Source organism: Parus major, chromosome 2 (assembly GCF_001522545.3).
Source record: "Parus major isolate Abel chromosome 2, Parus_major1.1, whole genome shotgun sequence".
In the NCBI taxonomy this organism is placed as follows: domain Eukaryota; kingdom Metazoa; phylum Chordata; class Aves; order Passeriformes; family Paridae; genus Parus; species Parus major.
The window spans coordinates 137,276,637-137,299,335 of record NC_031769.1 but is presented as its reverse complement, the minus strand read 5'-3'; the positions used below and the strand labels follow the sequence as shown (position 1 = coordinate 137,299,335).

The following is a 22,699-nucleotide window of genomic DNA, read 5'->3' as shown; positions in this document are numbered from 1 at the left end:
CGCTCTCTGGGACTCAGACTGCAGGAGGAATAAGCAGTGCTCTAACATGAGGCAATAAAATTCAAGTAGGATTTGTTAAATCATGCAAATGATTGCTGATCTGCACTTTATCTAAGGAATTGATTAAGGTTTTTTTGGTTGGTGAGTAAAACTGATTAAAAAAAGTCACAACAATATATTTTCTAGGACTACATTTACTAATCTCAAACCTGACTTTTTAAATTTGAGTTGAAATGCATGATAATTTCTTTGCTCTGTCTTATACTCACAGTCTGGTTTTGGATTTTGTTTCTCACAGCCCCAGCAGAGAGCTCTCCATAAACATTTCCAGCCTGTAAAGCTGCTGTCCTGCCACTTGATATGAAAGTGAACTTTCCTTCATGAAAATACCACAATAAATGGCGCTGCCAGAAGATGACCATGGAGGATTGAAGACAAACTTGAAGTAAAATCAGCCCATTCAGCTGATACATTCTGGGGAGACCTGGTTTGCTGTGGAGTAAATATGTGGTGCAAAATATCCAAAATATCTAATTTGTTGAAAATGGTCATTGACAGACCTTTAGCTGGAAAAATTCTTCCAGTCTTCATCACTGTGCATAACTTTTGAGTTCCCTTTAGGGGACTGTCTATGCCCTTCACTAGAAGTCCTGTTTTAGCATGGCAACTACTGGATTCTTTTATTATGTATGCAGATGGCATGATGTTTTAGGAAAAACTTACAACAGTTCTCCAATCTCAGTGGATATGTTCACAATATAACACCCTGATAGGAATGTAAACGTCTTGTATGTGTTAGTTTTGCAGTCTAATGGTATTCTGTTAAACAATATCAGCACTTCATATGTGCTTTTCTCACAGAACTAGCACAGTCCATATATATATAATTGTCCTTTTTTAAAATACCGAGGATATGTTTCAGTGTTTGTGCTGAGACTGCATCCAAACTGAAGCTCAGTACTAGCATCCCTTCACTGATTCACAGTAGGTTGTGTAGATAGATTTGCACGTGGCAGAGATATGACTTCTTTTATTAAGACTTAGAGAACAGCTGTCACAGAGGTAGCCAAGAACAGGGTAGTTTGAATGAACTGTAGGATACTGTGTCTGCTCTCCCTCTCACCCACCAATTATCAAAGGGTCTCGTTTCTGGTGTGCCAGTGTGTTTTCTAACTCAGCAAGGGAGAGGCAAGGGAGGGAGCCTTTCTCAGACATGTATGTGACCCTGGGTTTGGTCTGCAATAAAACCAGAATAAACTGGAAGAATTCAGGTTCATTATGCTGGCCACCACTTATGTTTTGGGCAGGGCTGGAAAATTGTAGTCCAAACCAAACTCTCTAAAAAGGTAAAGTGTAAGACTATACTTCTAAGGAGCAAGACACTCCCTTTAGAGAGGGCAGATTTCTTCATTAACTTTCTCCACTTTCTACTCAAAACAATATTTTGGTAGGAACTGGGAATAAGCAAATGGTTCCAATAAGCCTTTCAATATACTGTAGCAGGCTCAAGACTGTTGCATTCAATCTGAACGTTGTTTTTTGTTCAGTCTCTGAATGGCTGACCTCATCACTGGTTGTATCACAGCTGGCTGTGGTACTGTTTCTTCCATGGGGACTCAGTGGAATTAGTGTCTGTCCCTTACGTCAGGACCTTCTCTCAGCAGACTCTTAATAATGAACTGATGCCATCAGCATACTGAGGGGGCTTACCTCTTTGTTCCTTCTTTCTTTAAAATCAAAGGTAGCTTTTTTGTGTACTTAAAGACTGTCACTCTCTCCAGCCTGATAAAAAGATACTGTAGAGTTGTTAGTATTTATTCCATATTCTGGGTGAGACATTGCTGTGTGAAGATGCAGTGATGGAGAGAATGTGCAGCTAGAGTAAGGCACAGGCACCTTTCTGGAGGAAACTCCTGTGTCATAATTCTTAAAAATTATTATGCAGTTCATTGCTAGAGAATGGAAGGTCAACCACTGAGGGTGCCTGTACAACAAACAGATAATTATCTTCAGGGTTTAATTTTTTTTAGGTGGTTATGGACTTGGGTTTCAGCTCTCCACCCATCTCAGATTCAGCATAGTGGATGCTTCTATAGTATTCAGTCCAAAAGCAAATTATTTTAAGTGGTGACAAAGATTTTCAGAAGTTGCTAGTGATTTTTAACGGTTTGGGTCTTTCTGTGAATTCTCAAATGGAGCTCCCAAAAATTACAGAGCAGTAAGCTTCTACATTCTCTTTCTGAAAATCCTGGTCCCTATTTTCAAATTAATTGGTGTAAAAATTCTCCTTAAAACAGAAGGATCTTTGGCAATTGCAACATTTGCACTTTTTAGAGCTTTTCATAGGGTTGCAGGTTGGAACCTGATACCAATAGAGCTGGCCATGTGCATGGCACAGGTCCACTGTAAGCTTCAGCAAATTTTACAGCTCTTTCTACTACAGGTTTTAAAAATGCACTCTGACAACTGGCATCAGTTTCATGTTGGTAAAGCAATTAAAATCAAAATACTTTGATATGTTAAATTAAAAGGAGAATGCTATACTTCTACAGTATGAGTTCTCTTATTTTACTACCCAGTGAAAAAATCCAGAATAATTTGAATGACAAAAGAAGAGTTTATCAGAGAGTGTTATCTTAAAAGGGTGTATGAGAAGAAGTTGCGTTAGGCAGAGAGCCACTAGAAGCTTTTTTTGTATCAATGTTAGTTTTGAACATCTTCCAGTATATGGGCATGAATTTAGATGTGTGCACTTCTCCTGTTAAAACAGTTTGTTTTAAAAGCTTCCCAGGATTTTAGCTATGTTGACCTAGAAAAGCAGTGTTATAGGCCCTGAGAAATGTGAAAATCAAGTCCAGACCCCTGAGTAGCCAGACTTGGAGAGAAGTCTGCTGTAGGTGCCTATCGGACAAACTTCCCTTGAAGCTGGTGTAGGTGTCCATCCTGCAGCCAGCCTATGCATGTGGATAACTGCAAGCATAGCTCCTCCGAGCCCCGTGACACTTCTCACGTGTGTAACTGTCTGCCAGAGCCATAAGGAAATAACTGTACTTTTTGGCTTGTATTTAACTATTCATTGTGTTTGGATTTTTTTAATCACTGTTATTCTCCCAAAGTAGGCCATGCTTCCTCAGGGATATTTATGAAATTGTTCTACATCTCCTGAACAACTATTTGGATCCCAGCGTATTCTCCTGAAAACTTTTATTATAAATAAACATGTGGGAGAGATTTTTTCTCTTATGAATGGGGGCAGGTACTGTGTTCTCGGAAAGGCTGATGAGTGCAGACAATCAAGTCTATTGCATTTTTTATGCCGAACACCTTATTAATAGCAGAGATATCCGCTTTTGCCTGGGTCACAGGAACAGTTCAGGGGAAAGAATGCTTTATCTCTGGTCAATAAATCATTTATGTCGAGAGTGCCAAAGACCAAGTCAACATGAAAGGGAGCAAATAAGTTATTCTGGCAAAGGAAGTGAATTTAAATATGCTCAGAGCCATTAGTTCGCTGCAAAAGAGTGGAAGACTAATGCTATTTTCATAAAGCAGCCATTATCAGTCTGTGGAGATAGATAAATTCATAAAGGCCTTGCTGCTGTTACACTGATGACCAGTTATTATCTCTCAGACAAGGCAGGGTTGTGACCAGGACCTTGTTCCCTGTGCAGACCTGCAGCCTTGTTCCCAGCCTGGAGCCTCCCCCTGCTGCCACGCTCACCTGGTTTCTCTGTGTCCAGGTTGCAGCATCAGACCCCGCTAAAAATCCCTGTCAGAAACTCAGCCATTGCAAGTGCTTTGCACCGTGAGAATTCCACCACTAGAAGCCTGAAGGAATTGCTCACCCCTGAGAGCACACTATAGCTGAGATCATCCTTTGCATTGTTTTGTTCCTCGTTTTTTTTCATGTGGGTGGCTTTGTGTGCCTGAACACCTGCCATTTATTCTGTTAAGGGAAAGGCAGCCTTCCAGGAGGGGAGTTTGAAAAAGCTCTATGAGCTCTTTGGTTTTGGTTGTCCAGATGCATGACAATGCTGTCCCAGTGAGTCCACCCCTCCCTGTCTCTTCCTTAGGGTAAGTGTTGTCACTCAGCTGCAGCTGCAATGTCATTGAGGAAATGAAACCATTAAAAATTACAAAATTCTGGGTTTGCCCTGAATATTCAGAAGACCCAATGCCAGTCCCTGGCAGACCTCCATTGGCACTACTCCATCACAGTCTCCAGAGATGTGTTGATTAGTGTCAGCTAAGGAGCCAGCATCGAGGTGGCATTTTTTTGTGATCACTAAAATGAACCTCCTTCCACCTGCCACAAAGTCAAAAGATCTGCATTATTCAAAATAAAGCAAAGTAAAACCCTGCATCTTTCACCCTGGTCCCTTTAACAGTTACCATCTCTGCCATCAGAGTCTCCTTGAACAGCTCTGCTGCAGGACTGCAATTGACCCTGGTATATATAGGCTGTCAATAAGATTTTAATTTAAAAAGAGAAGGTCCTTTGGTATAATTAAAATTGATGGGTAAGGGGAAAATATTACCAGCATTACCTGCAACCTCCTATAGTAAAATTCAGGAAAGCAATCTTGAGTGCAAAAAAGCCCACCAATATAATGTATGGGTGATTAGGCAGGCTCATGAGGATAAATCAGCAAGTAAGAAAAATAGGTGCTTAATGAAGGAAGCCAAAAATGTATGGGAAGTCAGTGGCAAATAGGTTAGGGCTGGTTACACCAAAGACTTTACATATATCCTAATAAATACCATCATAGCAAAGCCAAGTGTGATGTTAGACAGGCCCAGCACAGAGACTGCTCACACTACACTGTAAACCAAACAAATAGTCTTGTTTTGTATTTGAAACCAGTGGAAGGAGGGGATCAGATTACACATGAAAATGTAATTCCTCCTACTCCATCAGTAATTACGGGTAATATTAAGCAGTAACTATCCAAACAGAATTCTAAATTTGTAGAACCATTAATGGAACCCAAAAGTGAAGGAAAAACTTGCCTAGGACTCCTCAGAACCTGAAAGCATAAAGGAAGCCTGAAATGATATCAAATCCACAATAATTCAAAAGAATGAGTGGTTTGATCCAGAAAACTATAGACTCATTAGCTTCCTATCAGTCTTAGGCAAAATTGTGGAAAAGTTGATATGGCATAATCATTAGAGCAATTAAAAATTGATAAACCCCTCCATATTATTTTTATAGAACTGTATCATGCCAATTGAACTTGCTATTATTTTTGTGATATCAAAGGATTGTTGAAAAAAGCTCTGCTGGCATACTATACTTAGCCTCCTATAGAGCATTTGATTCTGATAAAGAACAAAACAGCACAATGCAAAATCCATATCATCCATATTAAATGAATTAAAAATGGATTACAGGCCAGATCACAAAAAATAGCTGGAAATATGAATTATCCTCGATGAGACTATTTCTGATGAGCTCCTCCCAAGGTATGCTCTATTTTCAATATACCCCCCAGGGAAGGAGAAAATTACTGTTGGCAACAGCCAAAGATGACAAAAATGGGCACAATAAATAATGATCTGAGCAGGTCAGTAGTGGAGAACAATCTGGAAGACAGATAAATTAAAAATCCATGAGAGATGGTAGCAAGTCCAACTTAGAAGCATGGGGAATATGTCTGCAATAATACAGTGGCTGTGAAGGTGTCATAAATTATCTGTTCAGCATCAGCCCCAGAGATGCTCTTGCTGGGATGTAGGACCTGGCAATAGTGATGCCATTGCAGTTTCTTTGGTCACTGTCAGTCTTTCAAAAAAGGTATTGACAACTTGGAAAGATTATTTTCAGTAGTTCCCAGTGTCATTCAAGGGCAGGAAAACAGGTTTTATTAGTGTCAGATTAATGAAGCTCATGCTATTAATTTATTAGAGGCAAATTGAAGAAGTGACTTGATCTCCGTCTGCAATCACAATCTTCTACCTGGGCAGGGAAGTGCTGTCTGAAGGCAGGTAGCTCTTCTATGTAGAAGAAAAGGGAATGGTGTGCTCTACTGGTTGGAAACTGATTTCAGGCTAGAAATTAAGTGCAAATACTCAACAGGGAGGATGATTACCCATGGAGACAACTTACTCAGTTAGCTGGTATGTTCTCCATCACATAGTCTTCAAATGTATGCAGAGTATTTTTCTAAGTCAATAAGCTCTACCTCAAACTGAAATCCAGGCTCGGTGCAGCAATTACTGGATGAAGTTATTAGGCATGTATTATGCAAGGATTAGACTAGATCATCAGATGTAAACTTCTGAATTAAAAATATCCTGAAGTTTCTAATATTACAGGAAGGCAGGGCAATCTATATCTTCTTTTTTTTTTCCCACAAAATTGTATTAAACAGCTTCTCTGGAAAGCTGTGCATTTGGTATGAGCATCAGTAGGTCTGCTCACAGTTGTAAGGTTTTTCTGCATATAATTAAAGGAAGTGAACTAGACAAGAAAGGACAACAAAACCCTTGGACATAGCAAGAGTCTGTAGTCTTTCACTGATAGCAGCCTGGGACAAAATGCTGCATGCAAAGGATGGGGCCATGTGGATGTGTAGTCAAAGCAAGGAATAACAGCTGGGTTTGCCTCTTAAGGAGGTAGCATCTTGCTGGCAAGAAACAGATTTTCATGCCTGCAACAACTGGTGGAGAAGCTGCAGAGCTGATGGAGAGGGCGATTGTATCGCTGTGCAGCTGAGAACAGTACACAAGTTCCTTGCTTCAAAGACAGCAAACGTCTGCTGTCATGATGAGCCCCATTGGAGCTGGTTAATAAAGCCCTGGAAGTGAAATTACATCAGTGGGATTACCCAGAGAAATGACAGCTGCTCCCAGCAGTGGTTTGCCAGATTGGGTCCTGTTACCGTTAGCTGGTTTGAGTGTTGTACTTCAGGAATAATCAAAGGAATACTTGGTTTCTGATTCAGATATCACAAAACCACTGTTCATTTGCACAAAGCAAGTGTGAACCACTGGAGTCATCTTCCATGTGCTTCATCAAGTGGTGGGGAAAGCACAAACTGGGTTGTTAAAGAGTTAAGAGTTCACACAAACAAGGGAAACTGTAAAAGCAATACTTACTGCAGATTGGTATTAGACACCTTGCAGCTCTGGAGGAGGGTGTTCTGTGGCAGGCATGGCTGGGGCCAGCTGCAGGGCAGGGGGGAAGCTGAATTGGAACAACTGCAACATCTGCTTCTGACATAAGAGCAGGACTGAGAGCATTATCACAGCTCAGGCTCACACCAGGCTCCATTTAAGGAGGAAATGAAAAGCTCCTTTCTGATAATAATTCCAAATATATCTAAATAGTCTCTCAGAAAAAAAAAGTTCACTGTAGTTGTTACACCTCTAATTACATTCCTTCTATTAAGCATTTGCCTTGAATTTATCTATTTAATATCATAAGTCACCAAATTAAATAGCAAAACACAGGGTTGGTTTTTTTTTAAAGCAGGGAGATTGGTATTGCAGCAAAACTGCATGTAAGCAATAAGAAGCTTTGCAGGGAAGGAAAAAAACCTCAGATTGTCCCATCAGATGCTTAGGAGGCTTGCTTAGTTGGTTGGGTTTTTTCAATATTGAGAGGGCAGCTTTACATCTAGGCAGAAGTTTTCCTTACTGAGCCAGACTTTGGTCTCAAGACCAGATAGATAAAGAAATGTTTGGAGTCCTTTTAGCACTTTGTCTGCTCCCCTTGCATGTAAGAGGCTCCTTCTCTGCACTTCTGAAAAAGGTGGAAAGGAGATTAAGTGACAGTAGAAAAAGCACAGAGGGACAGGAGCTTCCAGCCTATGCAAAGGCTCAACATGAGACTCACATCTCATCCTTCTCCCCTGAATCCAACACCACTGTCCAAGGGGAGGAATGAGGCATGCTGGGCTGGCCCACAGGCAGAGCCCAGTGTTCTGTCTGTGCCGAATGGCTCCTGCAGCCAGAGCAGGAGACATTTCCTGGCAGGACTGGACACTATCCTGGCAATGGGAATGACCAGCATTTCCCTAAAGAGGCTCTGTCCTCTGAGGAGAAGACTTCTTTGCTTTGCAGTAAGCTGCAGGGATGCTTGGCAAGGTTAAGACAAGTATTTTTAAATTTTTCACAGATATTACAGAATCTGAAAATGGCAGGGCAGGTACTTTGGGATATGCTGGGCTTTGCTTTCAATTTCTTGTAGGGACTGCAGCTACCTGGACCTGCCTTGAAATTATTGTTTCTTTCTCACTCTCTGGGTGAGATGGGAGGAATCCCTGCTTGGGTCTGCACACCACAAACCAGCAAAGGGGGCTTTAAATTTGGGGTTCTCTGTTTTGGGGAGTTGAATTTAAGGTTGTTTGAACATGACCCTGAGGAAAGCAGGCAGCTGACATCTGGAATTGCAGTTGCACCTAGGTTGTCTCCAAAGGTTGCTTCCCAGAAAGGAGCCCATGGACAGAATCAGATACCAGGCTGTGCCAGTACATCCACATCGGCTGCTGCTGATGGACATGAGCTTCAGGGAGTGAGAGGGAGGCTGGGTTCACAGTCCTGGGAAATCTGGTCACCTGATACAGGGCAGCTGGATGCAGAAAGGCTGACTGTAAGCCCTTGACCATGGGCAGAACAGTCACTTGAAGCCAGCAAATCGTGTCTGGTTCTGCTGCCTTTGGACTCAGTTCTGGTTTAGTTTCACTAAGGAAATACTCTAAGCCAGTGATCTCCTTTTAATGTTAACTTGGTTGATAATCTAGGAATATGCCAGCACTGTAGTGCTTATAAAGTGACACACTGTTATTCCCAGGACATCTATGGTTGAACTTTTTAATGATGGAGCCAAATGAAATGGCATGAGACGAAAGTGTGCCTTTTTGTTTGATGTACACTGCATTTCCCCAGGCATCCAAGGTGTTCAGCTGCACAGCAGTGCTTTTTTCCCAAAACAGAAATTACCATGCAAACTAATTTTTAGTATACAAAGTGGCCATCACTTAATTCCACTTTACAGTTTTTTATATTGTCTTTACTTCCTTCTGTTTTCAAAAATCAACAAAAACAAAGCCCGGGCGGGAGGGAGGAGTTATTTTAAACAATAAAAACAAAACCAATATCAAGTTTTTGGTATCTTTGGGCATGATCTCTGGAAGCTTTGGGTATCTGCTTTATCATTTTGTATATTTGACAATTTTGTACTCTGCATTGTTTGACTTCATTTGTGCATGGCAATGTATTAAAACATGGAATTTTTATTATACAGTAAAAGTATTTTGTTTGATTTAAATAAGGTCAAGCTTGATCCAGGTCATCAAGAGGAGGGGGAAAAGCCCTGAGTTTTTTCCTAGCAACAACTCTCACTGGACAGTCTGAGTATTCTCATTCAGGTAGTTTCCAGCACCTGAAGGTGAGCAGAGCTTTTTGCCCACCTGCAAGTCTCCTCCCCCAGCTGCAATCCCTGCGTCTGTGCAGTGGTTTGCTGCATAGGTGCAGGGGTTGCCTAAATGCAGCATATCACAGCTGCTACCTGGGCAAAGGGCTCTGCTCTGCTGGGCAGTGTTTGGATGTGAATCCAGACCAACTCTTCTGATTTTGCTTTAGTGCAATGCAACAGCGAGCAGATACACACATGCACACGGTGAGGAAGAATTCTCCTTTCACTGCCCTTATTTCTCAAGACTTGGGGGATGCCCTTGTCAGCAGTGAAGCATCCTCTAAGGGGACCAAACTGCAAAAGCAGGTACTAGACTGTTTATGCTGCGAGGCATTTCACTTCCATTCCACCCGCCCCATTTATTCTCAGTATTTATGGCATGCGAGCAATTTAAAAGTCAATGGATTAGGTAGTTTTCACAAAAATGCTGAAATGCTGAAATTCCAGCATGATACTATGCTCTTCCATATATGTGTTTGTTTTTTTTTCTTTTCAGCCATAATTCTGAATAGTCTCACATTTGTAAGGTAGAGACTGATGACATGTTTTGGTCAAACACAGAACACTGGATTAATACAAAATAGTAGAACAAAATTATACATTGTAAGCTATAACTGACAAAGTCAAGGTAATTTGTCATCTAAAAAAATCATAAATCATGTTTTTTATTTTAACATCTCATGATGGCACTGCAATTTACTAATTTCTGTTTATATCTTTAAAAAGCTTTTTAGACCATAAACCTTGTCAGCAAGAAGAATATGTTAGCAGGGAAAGCTCTGTTTTTGAACAGATCTGTGCACGTTACTTCTTGGGCTGAGGAAAATTAGAACAATAATGCAAGTAAAGAAAAAGTTGCTAAGTCACATACCATTTTCACCATCAGGGTCTCCCTAGGGGTTACAGTGGTGCCATATTATTACAACTCTGTGTGCTGCACAGTAGGATTATTTCCATTATAAATAATATGCCACCTAAACCAGATCTGCTTTATAATGAAACAACAGCTGTCATGATCATGAAATATTTTTCCCTGTTGACAGAGAAAATAGTTACTTGAAGCTGTGGACAAGGCACTTCCATTTGAGCTCGTATGGGTTTAGGATTGCAAATCTTGGGGATGGGGTTGTGGTTTCTTCACGCACAGTTTGTTACTCAGAAGCTATGAGTGGAGCACCAGTTGCATAGTTTGTTTTTCCTACTCATTTTCCTTCCAGTGACAATCAGTCCTTGATGAAACTTACATGACCTTGTGTTATACCAATGTACATCCCATGGATCCATCAAAGCTTACCTTACCCTGAGCATCTATCCAGGGATTACAGGCCCTTGGGCTAAATGCCATGTCCCTGTCCAAAACTTGTGCTCTTGAACTAAGATTGTGTTAGCTATGCTCATTTGAGCAAAGCCTTCTGATGTGAGCACATATCCATTGTCCATTGTGAAGTCCAATGAATGAAGGGCAGCCCTAGAAACATGTGATGTTCCCAGTCCCGCTGTTGACCTGCTGCTTGTGAAAGGACGTGTTCCCTTACATCATCTCTTCATGTCCCATCTCCTTACTGTAGAACTGGAACTGCATTTATCTGTTAAACCTTGAAAGTCAACAGAGGAGCTGCAAGTCTTCCAAGAAGACTGTGTTACAAGTCAGATTGATTTGAAGAGGCCAGTCAGAGTGGTACAAAAGAGACACCTCATCTGGGAGACAAGAAATTGCCGTCCACAGCTCCTGCTCCTCTGATGTCCGCGTCTCCCAGCCCCCAGGTGCCAATCTGTGTGTGCAGTGACACTTTCACGGGTGAGGTGTTGCATTATCCCGCTCTCGGAGTGTCTGAGGTCTGTTCCTCTTTTATGCACTCCTTTGTCTCATTCATGTCGCTGCCTTGTCATTGCTTTCTTGCTTTTCTGCACCTGATGTGATTTCTTGCCTTCTACTGTTATTAGCATCACATGGGAAATACACTGAATTATTGCATGTGAGAAACACTGTCAAAAAGAAGAGTTCTAATAAATGGCACTGAGGCATTGGCCTCAGTGGGAGGAGATAAAGCAGAGAACAAATTGCTACAGGTTTTTTAAACACAGAGATTAACCTCATCTCCATGTCAGTGATGGAACAACAGGCTAAAATAGCAGCAAGGATGCACACTGGACACTTTCTAGGAACAAAAAAAACCCAAAACATCCTTTTTAGGAACAGGGATGCTGAAGCAGCTGCTTAAAAGAGATGGAGAATAGCTTTGAAGAGCACCCCTCAGGAATTCTGACCCTGTGGTACAACAGGACTGAGTCTACCAAGATTTCTTTCTTCATTCAGTTTTCCTGCAGGTAAGACTTGAATGGGAAGAAAAGTGTTACCTCTGTTAATTATCATTACTTTACATTTCAAATGGAACTGCATCTTCATTTTGTACCTCTTCCAGGTAAAAACCTGCTACTGTGTAGCTATGACTAATTCCAGACTCATTTAACTCAAAACCTCCGGCTGTCAGCTGAGAAACTGGGACACATCCCCTGCTGTGGCCAGTTCAGATGCAGAGCCAGAGCCTGGAGTGACAGCAGGGACTGGGCCCACCTTCCCATCCAAAGTCACCGGGTGAGTGAGAGCCCAGTTCCTGTGCTGTACGGGGCAATCACAGCACTCAGTGAGACCTGAACGCAGAACGCGTGGCACCCTGCAGGACCAGGTCAGCCCAGTTCCTTACATCCAGGCTTTCATCTGGTCTTCACTAGGCACCATCAGAAAATTAGGGATAGGTAGAGAAAAGCCTTAAAATTAGGGGTTAAAACAAAAAAAAATCATATTGTGCCAAATTATGAGCTGAAGAAAGTCAACATTTTATAGCCAGCTGGCTGAAGCCTCAAGAGCTTCAGCCATCCATTACAGAGGGCAGGCTGGGAGTGTGTGTGGCCACCTCCAGCCTCCACCAACAGCTCTAGGCGGATTAGCAAAACTGCTTTTCCTTCACTGGGGAGTTTTACTGCAGAGAAATGAAGCACTTCAGGGCACATCATAAGTCTCAGCTTGAACACTCTGCTCTGGCGCTTTCCAAGCGAGATGGGAGAGCCCGGTCAGTGCTGAGCGCTGGATGCTCAGCCTGAGGGGTGCTTTGACTCTCCTCCATGCTGTGAAATGGGACAGAGCAGACTGTGTGGGAGGCAAATTGTTTTATGGAAAATATTGGAAACCATTGTACTAAGCTGATTAACTCATTTTAACAATTTTACTTAGCTGCAACAGTTGCCCCATATGAAAAGTGCAACGGAAAGGATTTGCACAACAGAAACACTCCCATATGCAGGAAAGCCAGATAAGCCCCTGCCTGTTGTCATTACAGCAAGAAATTTTAGTTCTCTGGGGACATTGCAGGGTTATTTCTGCCTCTGTTTAAGTTTTAATCCAGAGCATGGAGGGTACTGTTATGCTGACTGGTTTGTCCGTGTCCCTTAGGTCCCAGACTCAGCCTGCTTTTGGCAGTTCTTGGCAGGTAAAACTTTTGTCAGGAACATGAGAAATTGCAGGATTCAGGGCTCCCACTGTCTAATTCCACCTGGGGACAACAGCTGCTTGTTTTACCCTGAGGCAGTATCTCTTCTGCCCTTCTCCACTTCCATGAGTTGTACAGTATTACACAGGGGAAATTAGTCTTTCTTCATGCTTCCCCTTTCTCCATGTTATTAGTCCCATAACAAGCTGCCTCTTATTCTCAAAATACAAACCTTTTGGACAGTGTTCTGCTAATCCCATGAGGGACTTGGCAACCAACCGGAAAACCAAGATTGTCTGGATTATTATCCAAACATGTCGGACCAAGGACCACCATCAGCCTTCAGAATTTCTCTTGGGTCACCAGTCACACACCCCTCCCTGTTAAATTAAAACCACTCTAAAACCAGTGTGGTTTTAAGCACTAGCAGCAGGGCATTTATATGGGATTTGCAGACTGATCTTTCTCCACAGGCCAGTTTGGGACCTCCTGAGAGTAGGATATTGTCTCAAAATATTCCCTGAAAACCATGAAGAAGCATTGGTAACCAAACACATCAGTAACAGTTCTGTCATCTCTGCAAGCATTAGCTGCAAATCCATTTTACCCTCATGAGCTCATGGCTGGAGCTTTTGCTCCAGTTTCCTGATCTTCCAATTAAAGATTTGAAGCAGCAGCAGACCTCCACCAGAAACAGGAGCTGGGGTGGCCACATGCTCCCTCACTGCCAGCCAAGGCACAGAGCTGCTGTAGGGAACCAGAAGCTGTGGGCATGAATCTCCATGGAAATAGGTCCTTGGGAGATCAGAGCGATGCTGGGGGTTGCATTCTGCCATTCAGTTTGTTCTGAATGGTAGCACTGTAAAAATCAATATGGCACTTTTAAAATGGATTATGAGGCAGTTAAATGACAAGTCTCCAAAGAGGAGTTGTAACTGAAGAGTGATCCCATGGGAGTTTTTATAGAGGGAATATTCAGGAAGCTGTTCTTGGCTGTTTACCTAAGAGGTCACAACAGATAAGCAATTGAATACGAGTTCCATGTGTGATGCTTTTCTTAAAGGGGCTAATATGACCCTAGGATGTATAAATGGGAATACTGAGTGGTAGGGGAAACATATTAGCTCTATACATGACATTAATGAGACAAAATTAGTCCAGTTCAGCTGTCAACACTCAAAGGTTACAACAGTTGTAACACTGAGGAGGGTTGGGTGAAGAGCTGTAAGGCTGATTGAAACCGTATCTTACAATGATCCAAATGACCACAATCCATTTATATTATCCAAGAGGAATGAAGGGTCTTATCATAAGGGATGAATTGATCTATAAGTATCTATGCATGGAGGAGGAATACAGTACCAGGGACTACTTAACCTAGCAGACAAAGGCATATAAACCAGGAAGAGTGGAGATAAAAAAAAATCCAGTTGAGAGTGAGGCACATTTTTCTCCTTAATGGTCTTGTAATTAACCACTGGAGGAGCTGACATGGGATATGGTAGGTTCTCCATCACCCCAAAAGATACTTAAATTGAGCATGGATGTCTTTGTACATGATGTAGCTCATTTATCGGTGTGGGAATTGCTGGGCAAAACTTCATGGTCTGTATTATGCAGGAGAGCAGAGGAAACCACCATGGTGGTGCCTTCTGGCTGTGAAATCTATGAAACTATCAAAGTGATGACATCTGTATATCACATCCCAGCAGCATCCTGCCTATTTATGCAACACATGCTATGAAGACTCTTTTAAGAATATTTAGAGGGCTTTAAATATTTCATTTGAGGGTTTTTTAATATACTCTGCCTGTAAAACCAGGTAGATGAAATAAACCTTAAAAAGGAACTTAAAAAAATATCCTGAAATAGATTTTCTATACCCCCCAAATCCCAGTCTTAAAGCAAATATCTCAGGATACTCTGGGTTTTCAATATGATGCTCCAAGGACTCAGGCCTTTACTGTGGTTTAAAGCTTCTATTTCACAGATTTATAGATGCTAAACTCAGGGGGGACTACTGTGAATATCTAATCCAACCTTATACATAACAGAGGCCACAGGGCATCCTTCAGTTGCTTCCAGACCACACTGAAGCCTTCCAGGTTCTTTCTTCAGACCATAGCCACAACACAGCCTTCCCCTCCATCCTCACAGATAAACTTCAGATCATCTCACTGCAGCATCCTTCCTTCTGCCTCTGACAAATGAAATCTTTCCTGGCACATGTCCATTCAAATTGCTGCTGCAAAGATCATTTGCCATTCCTGTGTCTCCTTGCTGGCTCTCCCTTTTGCCTTTTCACCAACACATTTCCTGTTCCTCCTAGTCGCTAACTCTGCCTCTTCATCCCATCTGGTATCAGCTCACTCCAGCCTCCCATGGCCTCATTTGCTATCTTTTTTTCATATCCCTTTTTTTTTCCTGAACAAGCCTCATGTGGTATAGCACCAATTCATGTGGAAGGACCCTAAGTCACATCAGTGCTGCTAAATGAAAAAGTTCTCAGAGCATTTACATGCATCAGGGAGACAAGGAGTGGGGGTTGTGGTTAGTTCACTACTCATTGTCTCTGCCACTCCTTCCTCTTCAGGGGGACAGATCACGCTCCTCCTTCCCCTTCTACAGTGTGGGATAGTTCCCATGGGAGACAGTTCTCCACAAACCTCTCCAGCATTAGTCCTTCCCATGGGCTTCAGTTTTGCACAAACTGCTCCAGCATGAGTCCCTTCCATGGGGTGCAGTATTTTAGGACCAAACTGCTCCAATGTGGGTCCCTCACAGGGTCACAAGTTGTTGCCCTGAAAACTCAGTTTTTCAATCTTCTTGACATAGTTTCTAAAGACTTTCCCAGGACAGTAACTGTAAACATAGATATATATATATTCTTTCTGATACACAGCTTTTGATGGACATCTCTCACGGCCAGTGCAGTTGGGAAGGTGTTATCTTGACTATCCAATCCCTGGCCATGTTCAGAAACCTATAAATTCTGAGAGAAAAAATAAAGTCTTCTTCCTTCACCACACCTCGAGCTGTGTCCGTGTGACTCATATCATGTCCAACAGCAACAACAAGTCCTGCCAGAAAACCTGCTCCAGACTGGGCTTCTCTCTCCATGGACTGCAGGCCCTGCCAGGAGCCTGCTCCAGCATAGCTTCCCATGGGGTCACAGCCTCCTTTGGGCACCCACCTGGTCCAGTGTGAGGCCCTCCATGGGCTGCAGGTGAACCTCTGCTCTGGTGCCTCAAGCACCTCCTCCCCTCCTTCCTCACTGACCCTGTTGTCTGCAGGGCAGTTTTGCTCACATATGCTCACGCCTCTCCCCACTGCTGTTACTCTGAAGAGATTTTTTTCCTCCTTAAATACATTATCACAGAGGTATTACTGACATTGCTGATGGGTTTGACCTTGACCATCCTGTAGCTGGCTGGCTTTGGTTCTGTCAGACACGGGGGAAGCTTCTGGCAGCTTCTCATAGAAGCCACCTCCTGTAGTGCCCCTGCTACCAAAACCCTGCCACTCAAACCCAACACAGTGTATCAGTGACAGATTCTTGTCACTGGATTCTTGTGCAGGGAAAAATCATTCATGTCAATTCTTAAATGTCTGTATACCATTCCAAGGCATACAGCAGTGTGGTACAGTTTGCATCTAGAGAAAGCCTGTATTTTGATGCTCTTTGTCCTTCTGAAAGAACCTAGCTTGATAAACTTCAGTGCAGGAGACTGGCATCATGGAACTGTGGTCAGGAGAGAGCTAGGGCAAGGAACAGGAGGTGACACAGCAGGGGACCAGGCTAGAAAAATCAGATCATGGAGGAGGTCATCCCAGACTTTGCTTTCTAGAGAAGAGCTCCTTGCCCTCTGTGTGCAAGTGGTGCTCTGCCAGGGGTAACAGGTAAGTGAGGAGAAAGGATGCAAGGAGAATCTACTGGCTTCATTGCTTCTGCTCCAAGAAAACTGACAAACATCCTCTTTTACAAAGCCTCAGTGCACAGAGTTTTTTAACCTAATACTACTCTAAACAACTGCACAAGGTTACCTTAATGTTACAACAGAGCTTAATCCTTCCGGAGCCAAACTGCATAAAATTGCCAAAAACTGACATTGTCTCCACTCAGCACTGCCTACTGACACACAGGCACCTCTGGCCAAGCTGAGAGGAAAACATCTGTCAGTAGGTGTTAATGAGACCATCACATGTAGCAGGCAAGAACCAACCAGTTCAGCAAGATCTGACAAAATTCATGTTCTCATCAGGTCATCACAGCTATCTATGGTTCCACTCAGCTGTCAGGGAATCACTTGTACATATCCCTCCTCACACAGATATTTTATTAATTTTAGAGTTAGCATGCAAATCTGCCCTTTGAGGATCATCTGGCAAAGCAGAGCTTTGGCCAGTACCTTGCAGGGGCTTCTGCAGGAAAACAAAGTGGTGTTAAAAAATGTCCTAAGTGTCCATCTCTCTGAGCCAGCACAGTTGAAGCCTGGGGGGCAGGAAGTACTTTTTTTAGCAGAGATATGAAGTTAAATGCCCCATTATTTGTAACTAGTCCTAATGCCACGTTAGAGTTCTGCAGAAAGTCATGGGCAGCTTCAATCTTTATACCTGCAGCAGTCCTGAAGGAAACACTGCTGTTGGAGAAGGTGCATGGCATGTTTTCAGGTTGTCAGGCAGTGGCATCGTGGCTTTAAACACTGGTGAGTTAAAGCAGAAGGGAGGGGGGGTGGGGAGAAAGGCAGAGAGGGGAAGCAGTAGTTCACAGAGAAAACTTTCATTTAATTAACTGATAATTTACATCTCACTGTACAAATCAGAGCTAAGCATATCTGCCCAGCCAATGTATATGACTCACAGTTCGTCAAATAGATATTCTGGAAGTGAGAAGTTACCGAAATAAAAGTCATGAATTATCAGTTGTTTTTCTATTCTCGTGGACAGCATCTTTTATTACACATAAATTCCATTTATAGCCATTGCAAACAGGAAAAATAGCTAAAGTCAAGTTTGCATGGATAGAAAAGTGAGAAATCTAAGGATGAATTTCACCCTGTTATGTTAGAGGATCCACCTGACCAGCACAAAACATCTGCGAAGTCAGTTTCCAGGCTCTGCTTGGGGATTCCCCATCCCAGTCTGCAGCAGACAGCTGCACATCCCTAAAGCTTTCCCTCTGTTGACCACCTAAGGGAGCTCAGATAGAGACTGTGGTTTACTAAAGTTAATAAACCACAGATGAGCCCTACTTGCAAATGCTCCTTGAAAGCAAATTCATAGACAAGTCCCAAAAAATTTTAAGAATTTCCAATGAGACACCTGATTTGATGCATGAGGCCTTCTCTGAAGTATGCTGAGATCCTGCCATGCTACCTACAAAGATAAAAGCAGCAAATGCCTCTTCACACACATTTAAAAGTCACGTCACAGAATCTGAGCTAAACAGCCAAAAAAGAAATGGCTCATTTTTAATGCAAGGTCCACGAAAGGTTCACTGTGGGCATAACTCAGCCCTGTCCTGCTCTTGAGAGCTAACATGGGTTTTTGCCATGGCTTGTTGGGAGGACACAAGGGGTTTGTATGCAAAGGTGGTAAGCTCATTTCTCAATGTTTCTTTAACATGTCAAGGAATGCCAAGGATTTGCACAATGGAAAAAAGAGCCCCATACCAAAACATCTCAGGTGAGACACCCATTTCAAGGCAGCTCCTGCCTCATGTCACTCTTCTAAATATGCACCAAGCAGGAAAACTACATTGTGTATTTTATTTTTTTTTTCCTCTGGAGTACATCTATGGAGTCAACAAACAGGTGGATGTAAGTTTAGCTGTTTAACTGACTCAATTGTTTAGAAATTTAACAAACAAATGTACATACCAATAGGTATCTGGAAACCAGCGTTTTCTGTCTGAGACAGCAAAATGAATGGAGAGCAATGTTCAAAGACTGAAAGTTAGCAGACTAGGTACAAAAATATACCAGTTGCTAGGAGATGGCATTTAATCTGGAATTTTAGGCAGTAAGTAAAAATTAAGTTATAAGAAGAAATATTGTTTAGGGCAGAAATCAGGCCAAAGCAAGAGACTGTTTATGAGAGAGAGTGCAGCAAGGATGATGCCCAGCCACGTGCCGTGGGGCCCGAGGTGAACGGGAAGGTTATTGACTTGACCGTGGGAACAAAAGCCCTGCCAGTGAAAGACAGCAGGCTCCAAACTCTTTCCTGGTTGAAGTTGCTGGGAGATGTGCTACTAAAGTAAATAAGGGCTGTACTTCAACCTGCAAATATCACCTTTGCTTGTGATGGAAGTCCAACCAGAAGCTAAAATGTTATGAAACTCAGCTCATTCCCTCCAGTTGTGAAAATTACAGAAAAAACACAGCAAAGTTCATTGCTTGTGAAGTTGGGTCCCCAAACCAGATTCTGCTGTCTCCTTTCACCACTGAAAACCCTACTAAGTAGCATTAGGATTGATAAATGTTGGGTTTTAAGACAAGACTATCTTGTGAAACCATATGGGTTCAAGAGGAAGGCCAGCAGGGAATGAGTGGGGCTGGCTGCTCTTACAGCAGCCCAACCCTTGGTGGGAATTCTCCCAGTGGGATTTTAGTCCTGTTGAAATATAGAGCAAAATTACAATAGATCTCAAGATGTCATTTTCTCCCCCGCTACATGGGTAAAGGGTTGTGTGTAATTTAGTCCAGCACATGGTAATCACATACACATATAGAGGATAAACCCTGCTTCTGGTTCCAATAGGTACATGCAGGTATTAGAAACAGTGTTTGCCTTCAGCACCACCCCTGGGTCATTTCCACCTCAGATATCCCTTTGACCAAGGCTGGTAAGCATTTCTACAGTATTTGGTCACAGTGATTATATTCATTAGTCAGATGAAACTACTGGGGTCCCAAGGCCAAGACAGAAATTCTGACCTTCTACAGCTTTGATATTTCCTATAGTCCTGATGCTGAAGCACTACATGTTTCTACTTCCTTTGGATAGTGCTTGTCAAAGTGATTAATAATTTTCTCTGGGCAGCAGCCAAAGATCAGGGTCCATGTCCATGACATCTGCAATCTGCCAAAAGGCTTTGATGTTATCAACAGGGCTATGGTGAAGCCTAAATAACCACTGGTCAAGGGGATTTGTTCCCCTTGCTCAGAAATCCAAAGGACTGTCCTCTCTGCTGACCCAGCTTGTCTTCCAAAGGATAACTACTGATTGCAGACATTGCTGGCTGCTTCACTGGCCTCTACAGAACAAAGTTTCTGGCAGAAAGGCAGTAATGTGTATGCTGTTTCATCAGTGCTGATGGTGGCACTGGCATCTCCTCTTCATGCAACCCGGACAGCAGAGTTGGTACCATCTGGATGTGCACCCTTGCCAGAGTTCTCTGCAGTGAGGAGGGGCTGGACAAGGACTGATTGGTTGTTCAATCCCTCCCAATCTTGATTCCACTGGTTGGGTGGCAGAGTATCAGCCAATGAGGGTTGGCTGGATTTTTGTCATTACCTGTAGTTAAGAGCCCAAACATCACAGTCACTGACTGGATCTCATATTTTTTCATCTCTAGATCGCCCTGCTTAAGTGGGAGGGTTGGACCAGATGCCCTCCAGAGGTCCTTTTTAACCTAAATCATTCTGTGTTTATCTTATTTTTATGCAAGCAATGATTGCTGAACTTACAGAGCTCATTGTAAAGCTCAGTATGAGACCTCACCTTTGAGAACTGCTCTTCCACCCCTGTGAGAGGCCCCTGTGCTGTAAGGTTTTTCAGTTGCACTGGGAGACCTCCAGGAGGTACCTGGAGAATGCTTTGAGGGAGGATGATAATGGTGATGTAGACCTAGTGGAGGAAAGCAAGGGCCTTTGCCAAAGCACAGGGATGCACTGGGATCACAACAACCCCATGCAATACTCCAGGCTTAGGGCAGAGTGCCTGGAAAGCTGCACAGTGGAAAAGGACCTGGGAGTGCTGGGCAACAGCAATTGAACATGAATCACCATGTGCCCACATGGCCAAGAAGGCAAATGGCCTGTATCAGAAAGTGTGGCCAGCAGGACCAGGGCAGTGATTGTTCCCCTGTACTTTTCACTGGTGAGGCCACACCTCAAGTCCTGTGTCCAGTTTTGGGCCCCTCACTTCAAGAAGGTCATTGAGATGTTGGAGTGTGTCCAGAGACGGGCAATGGAGCTGGGGAAGGATCTGGAGCACAAGTCTAATGAGGAGCAGCTGAGGGAGCTGGGTGTGTTTAGCCTGGAGAAAAGGAGGCTCAGGGGAGACCTTGTTCATCTCTATAATCCCCTGAAAGGAGGCTGTGGCCAGGTGGGGTCAGTCTCTTGTCCTAGGCAATAAATGACAGGATAAGGGGAAATGGGCTCAGGTTTCACCAAGGGAGGTTTAGATTGGATATTGGGAAAAATGTCTTCACATAAAGGGTGGCCAGGCACTGGAACAGGCTGCCCAGGGAAGTGATGGAGTCACCATCTCTGGAGATACTTAAAAGATGTGTAGGTGTGGCACTTAGGGACATGGTTTAGTAGTGAACTTGGCAGTGCTGGGTTAGCAGTTGGATTTCATCTAAGAGGTCTTTTCCAACCTAAATGGTTCTACAATTCCATGATGGCATGGCCACTCTGGGCTGCAGCCAGCTTTTCTCCCAGAATGACTGGAACTGCCATTGCTTCTGCTGGCAGCAAGCACAGATTTATCAGTGGGTGATGGAGGCAGTAACCTTCATTCCTGCCGTGTCAGGTGCAAGGGCCAACTGCCCACACTGTCCATCTGTCCACACTGTGGCCTAGCCTGGGGCTCCCTTCAGCCCAATGTGGGATTTGAATGAAAAAGAGAAAGAAAGAGAAATATAAAAGAAGCATGTGGGAAGCATTACAATTTTTTCAGCTTATTTTAAAAAGATTGTTCCTGGCCTTTCAAGGGACAGAAGGAGGGTTTTATCCCTACAAAGTGGGTCACAGAATGAAAGAAAATCCCAGAGTATCTCATAGTATCCTCAGTTTGTAATTGTTTGCAGTGATTTCAACCTGGAATATTGTGCTAAAGCAAATCATATCCTAGGCAGCATTGGAAGCATGGCCAGCAGGTGATGCAGGAGCTGATGCCCTTTACTCTACTCTTACAAGACCTCACCTGGAGTACTGCAACCAGCTCTGAGACCTCAAGCAATGGAAAGGCATGGACCTGTTGAAGCAGGTCCAGGGGAGGGCCACAAAGATGAACAGGGATGGAGTATCTCTCCTCTGAAGGCAGGCTGAGAGAGTTGGTGCTGTTCAGCCTGGAGAAGAGGGCTCCAGGGAGGCCTTTAGCAGGGTTCCAGTGCCTAAAGGGGTATTTTCTTTCACAAGAAAGAAATACAGATACTTTTTACCAGGGCCTGTAGTGACAGAACAAGGTATAATGGTTTTAAACTGAAAATCTTATAGATTTCAATTAGATAGGTGGTGATTTGACCTGAGATGGATCCCAGGTGCCCACCAAAGCCAATCTACTACTCTCCTCCTCAGCTGGACAGGGGAGAGAAAATATAAAGAAAGGCTTGTTAGTTGGAATAAGATCAGGGAGAGATCACTCAGCAATTACCATCACTGTCAAAACAGACTTAACTTGTGGGAATTTGTTGAATTTATTACAAATCAAAATAAAAGCAGGAAAATGAGAAGCAAACCTAAGCTTAAAAACACTTTCCCCCACCCCTTCCTCCTTCCCAAACTTAACTTCATTCATTTTTCTCAATCTCCTCCCCCACAGCAGTGCAGGGCAACAGGGAATG

At 43.1% G+C, this 22,699-nt stretch overlaps 1 protein-coding gene across 1 annotated transcript in view; it reads left to right on the top strand.

The window, feature by feature from the left end:
• SAMD12 (sterile alpha motif domain containing 12) overlaps nt 1-15,766 on the top strand; it is a 178,261-nt gene extending 162,495 nt beyond the window's left edge. The window contains exons 5-6 of the mRNA XM_033519475.1: nt 10,990-11,749; nt 11,845-15,766. Of these exons, the coding sequence (XP_033375366.1) occupies nt 10,990-11,021 (32 nt within the window). The 3' untranslated portion in view covers nt 11,022-11,749; nt 11,845-15,766. The remainder of the gene's footprint in view (nt 1-10,989; nt 11,750-11,844) is intronic.
• The last annotated feature ends 6,933 nt before the right edge of the window (nt 15,767-22,699 follow it).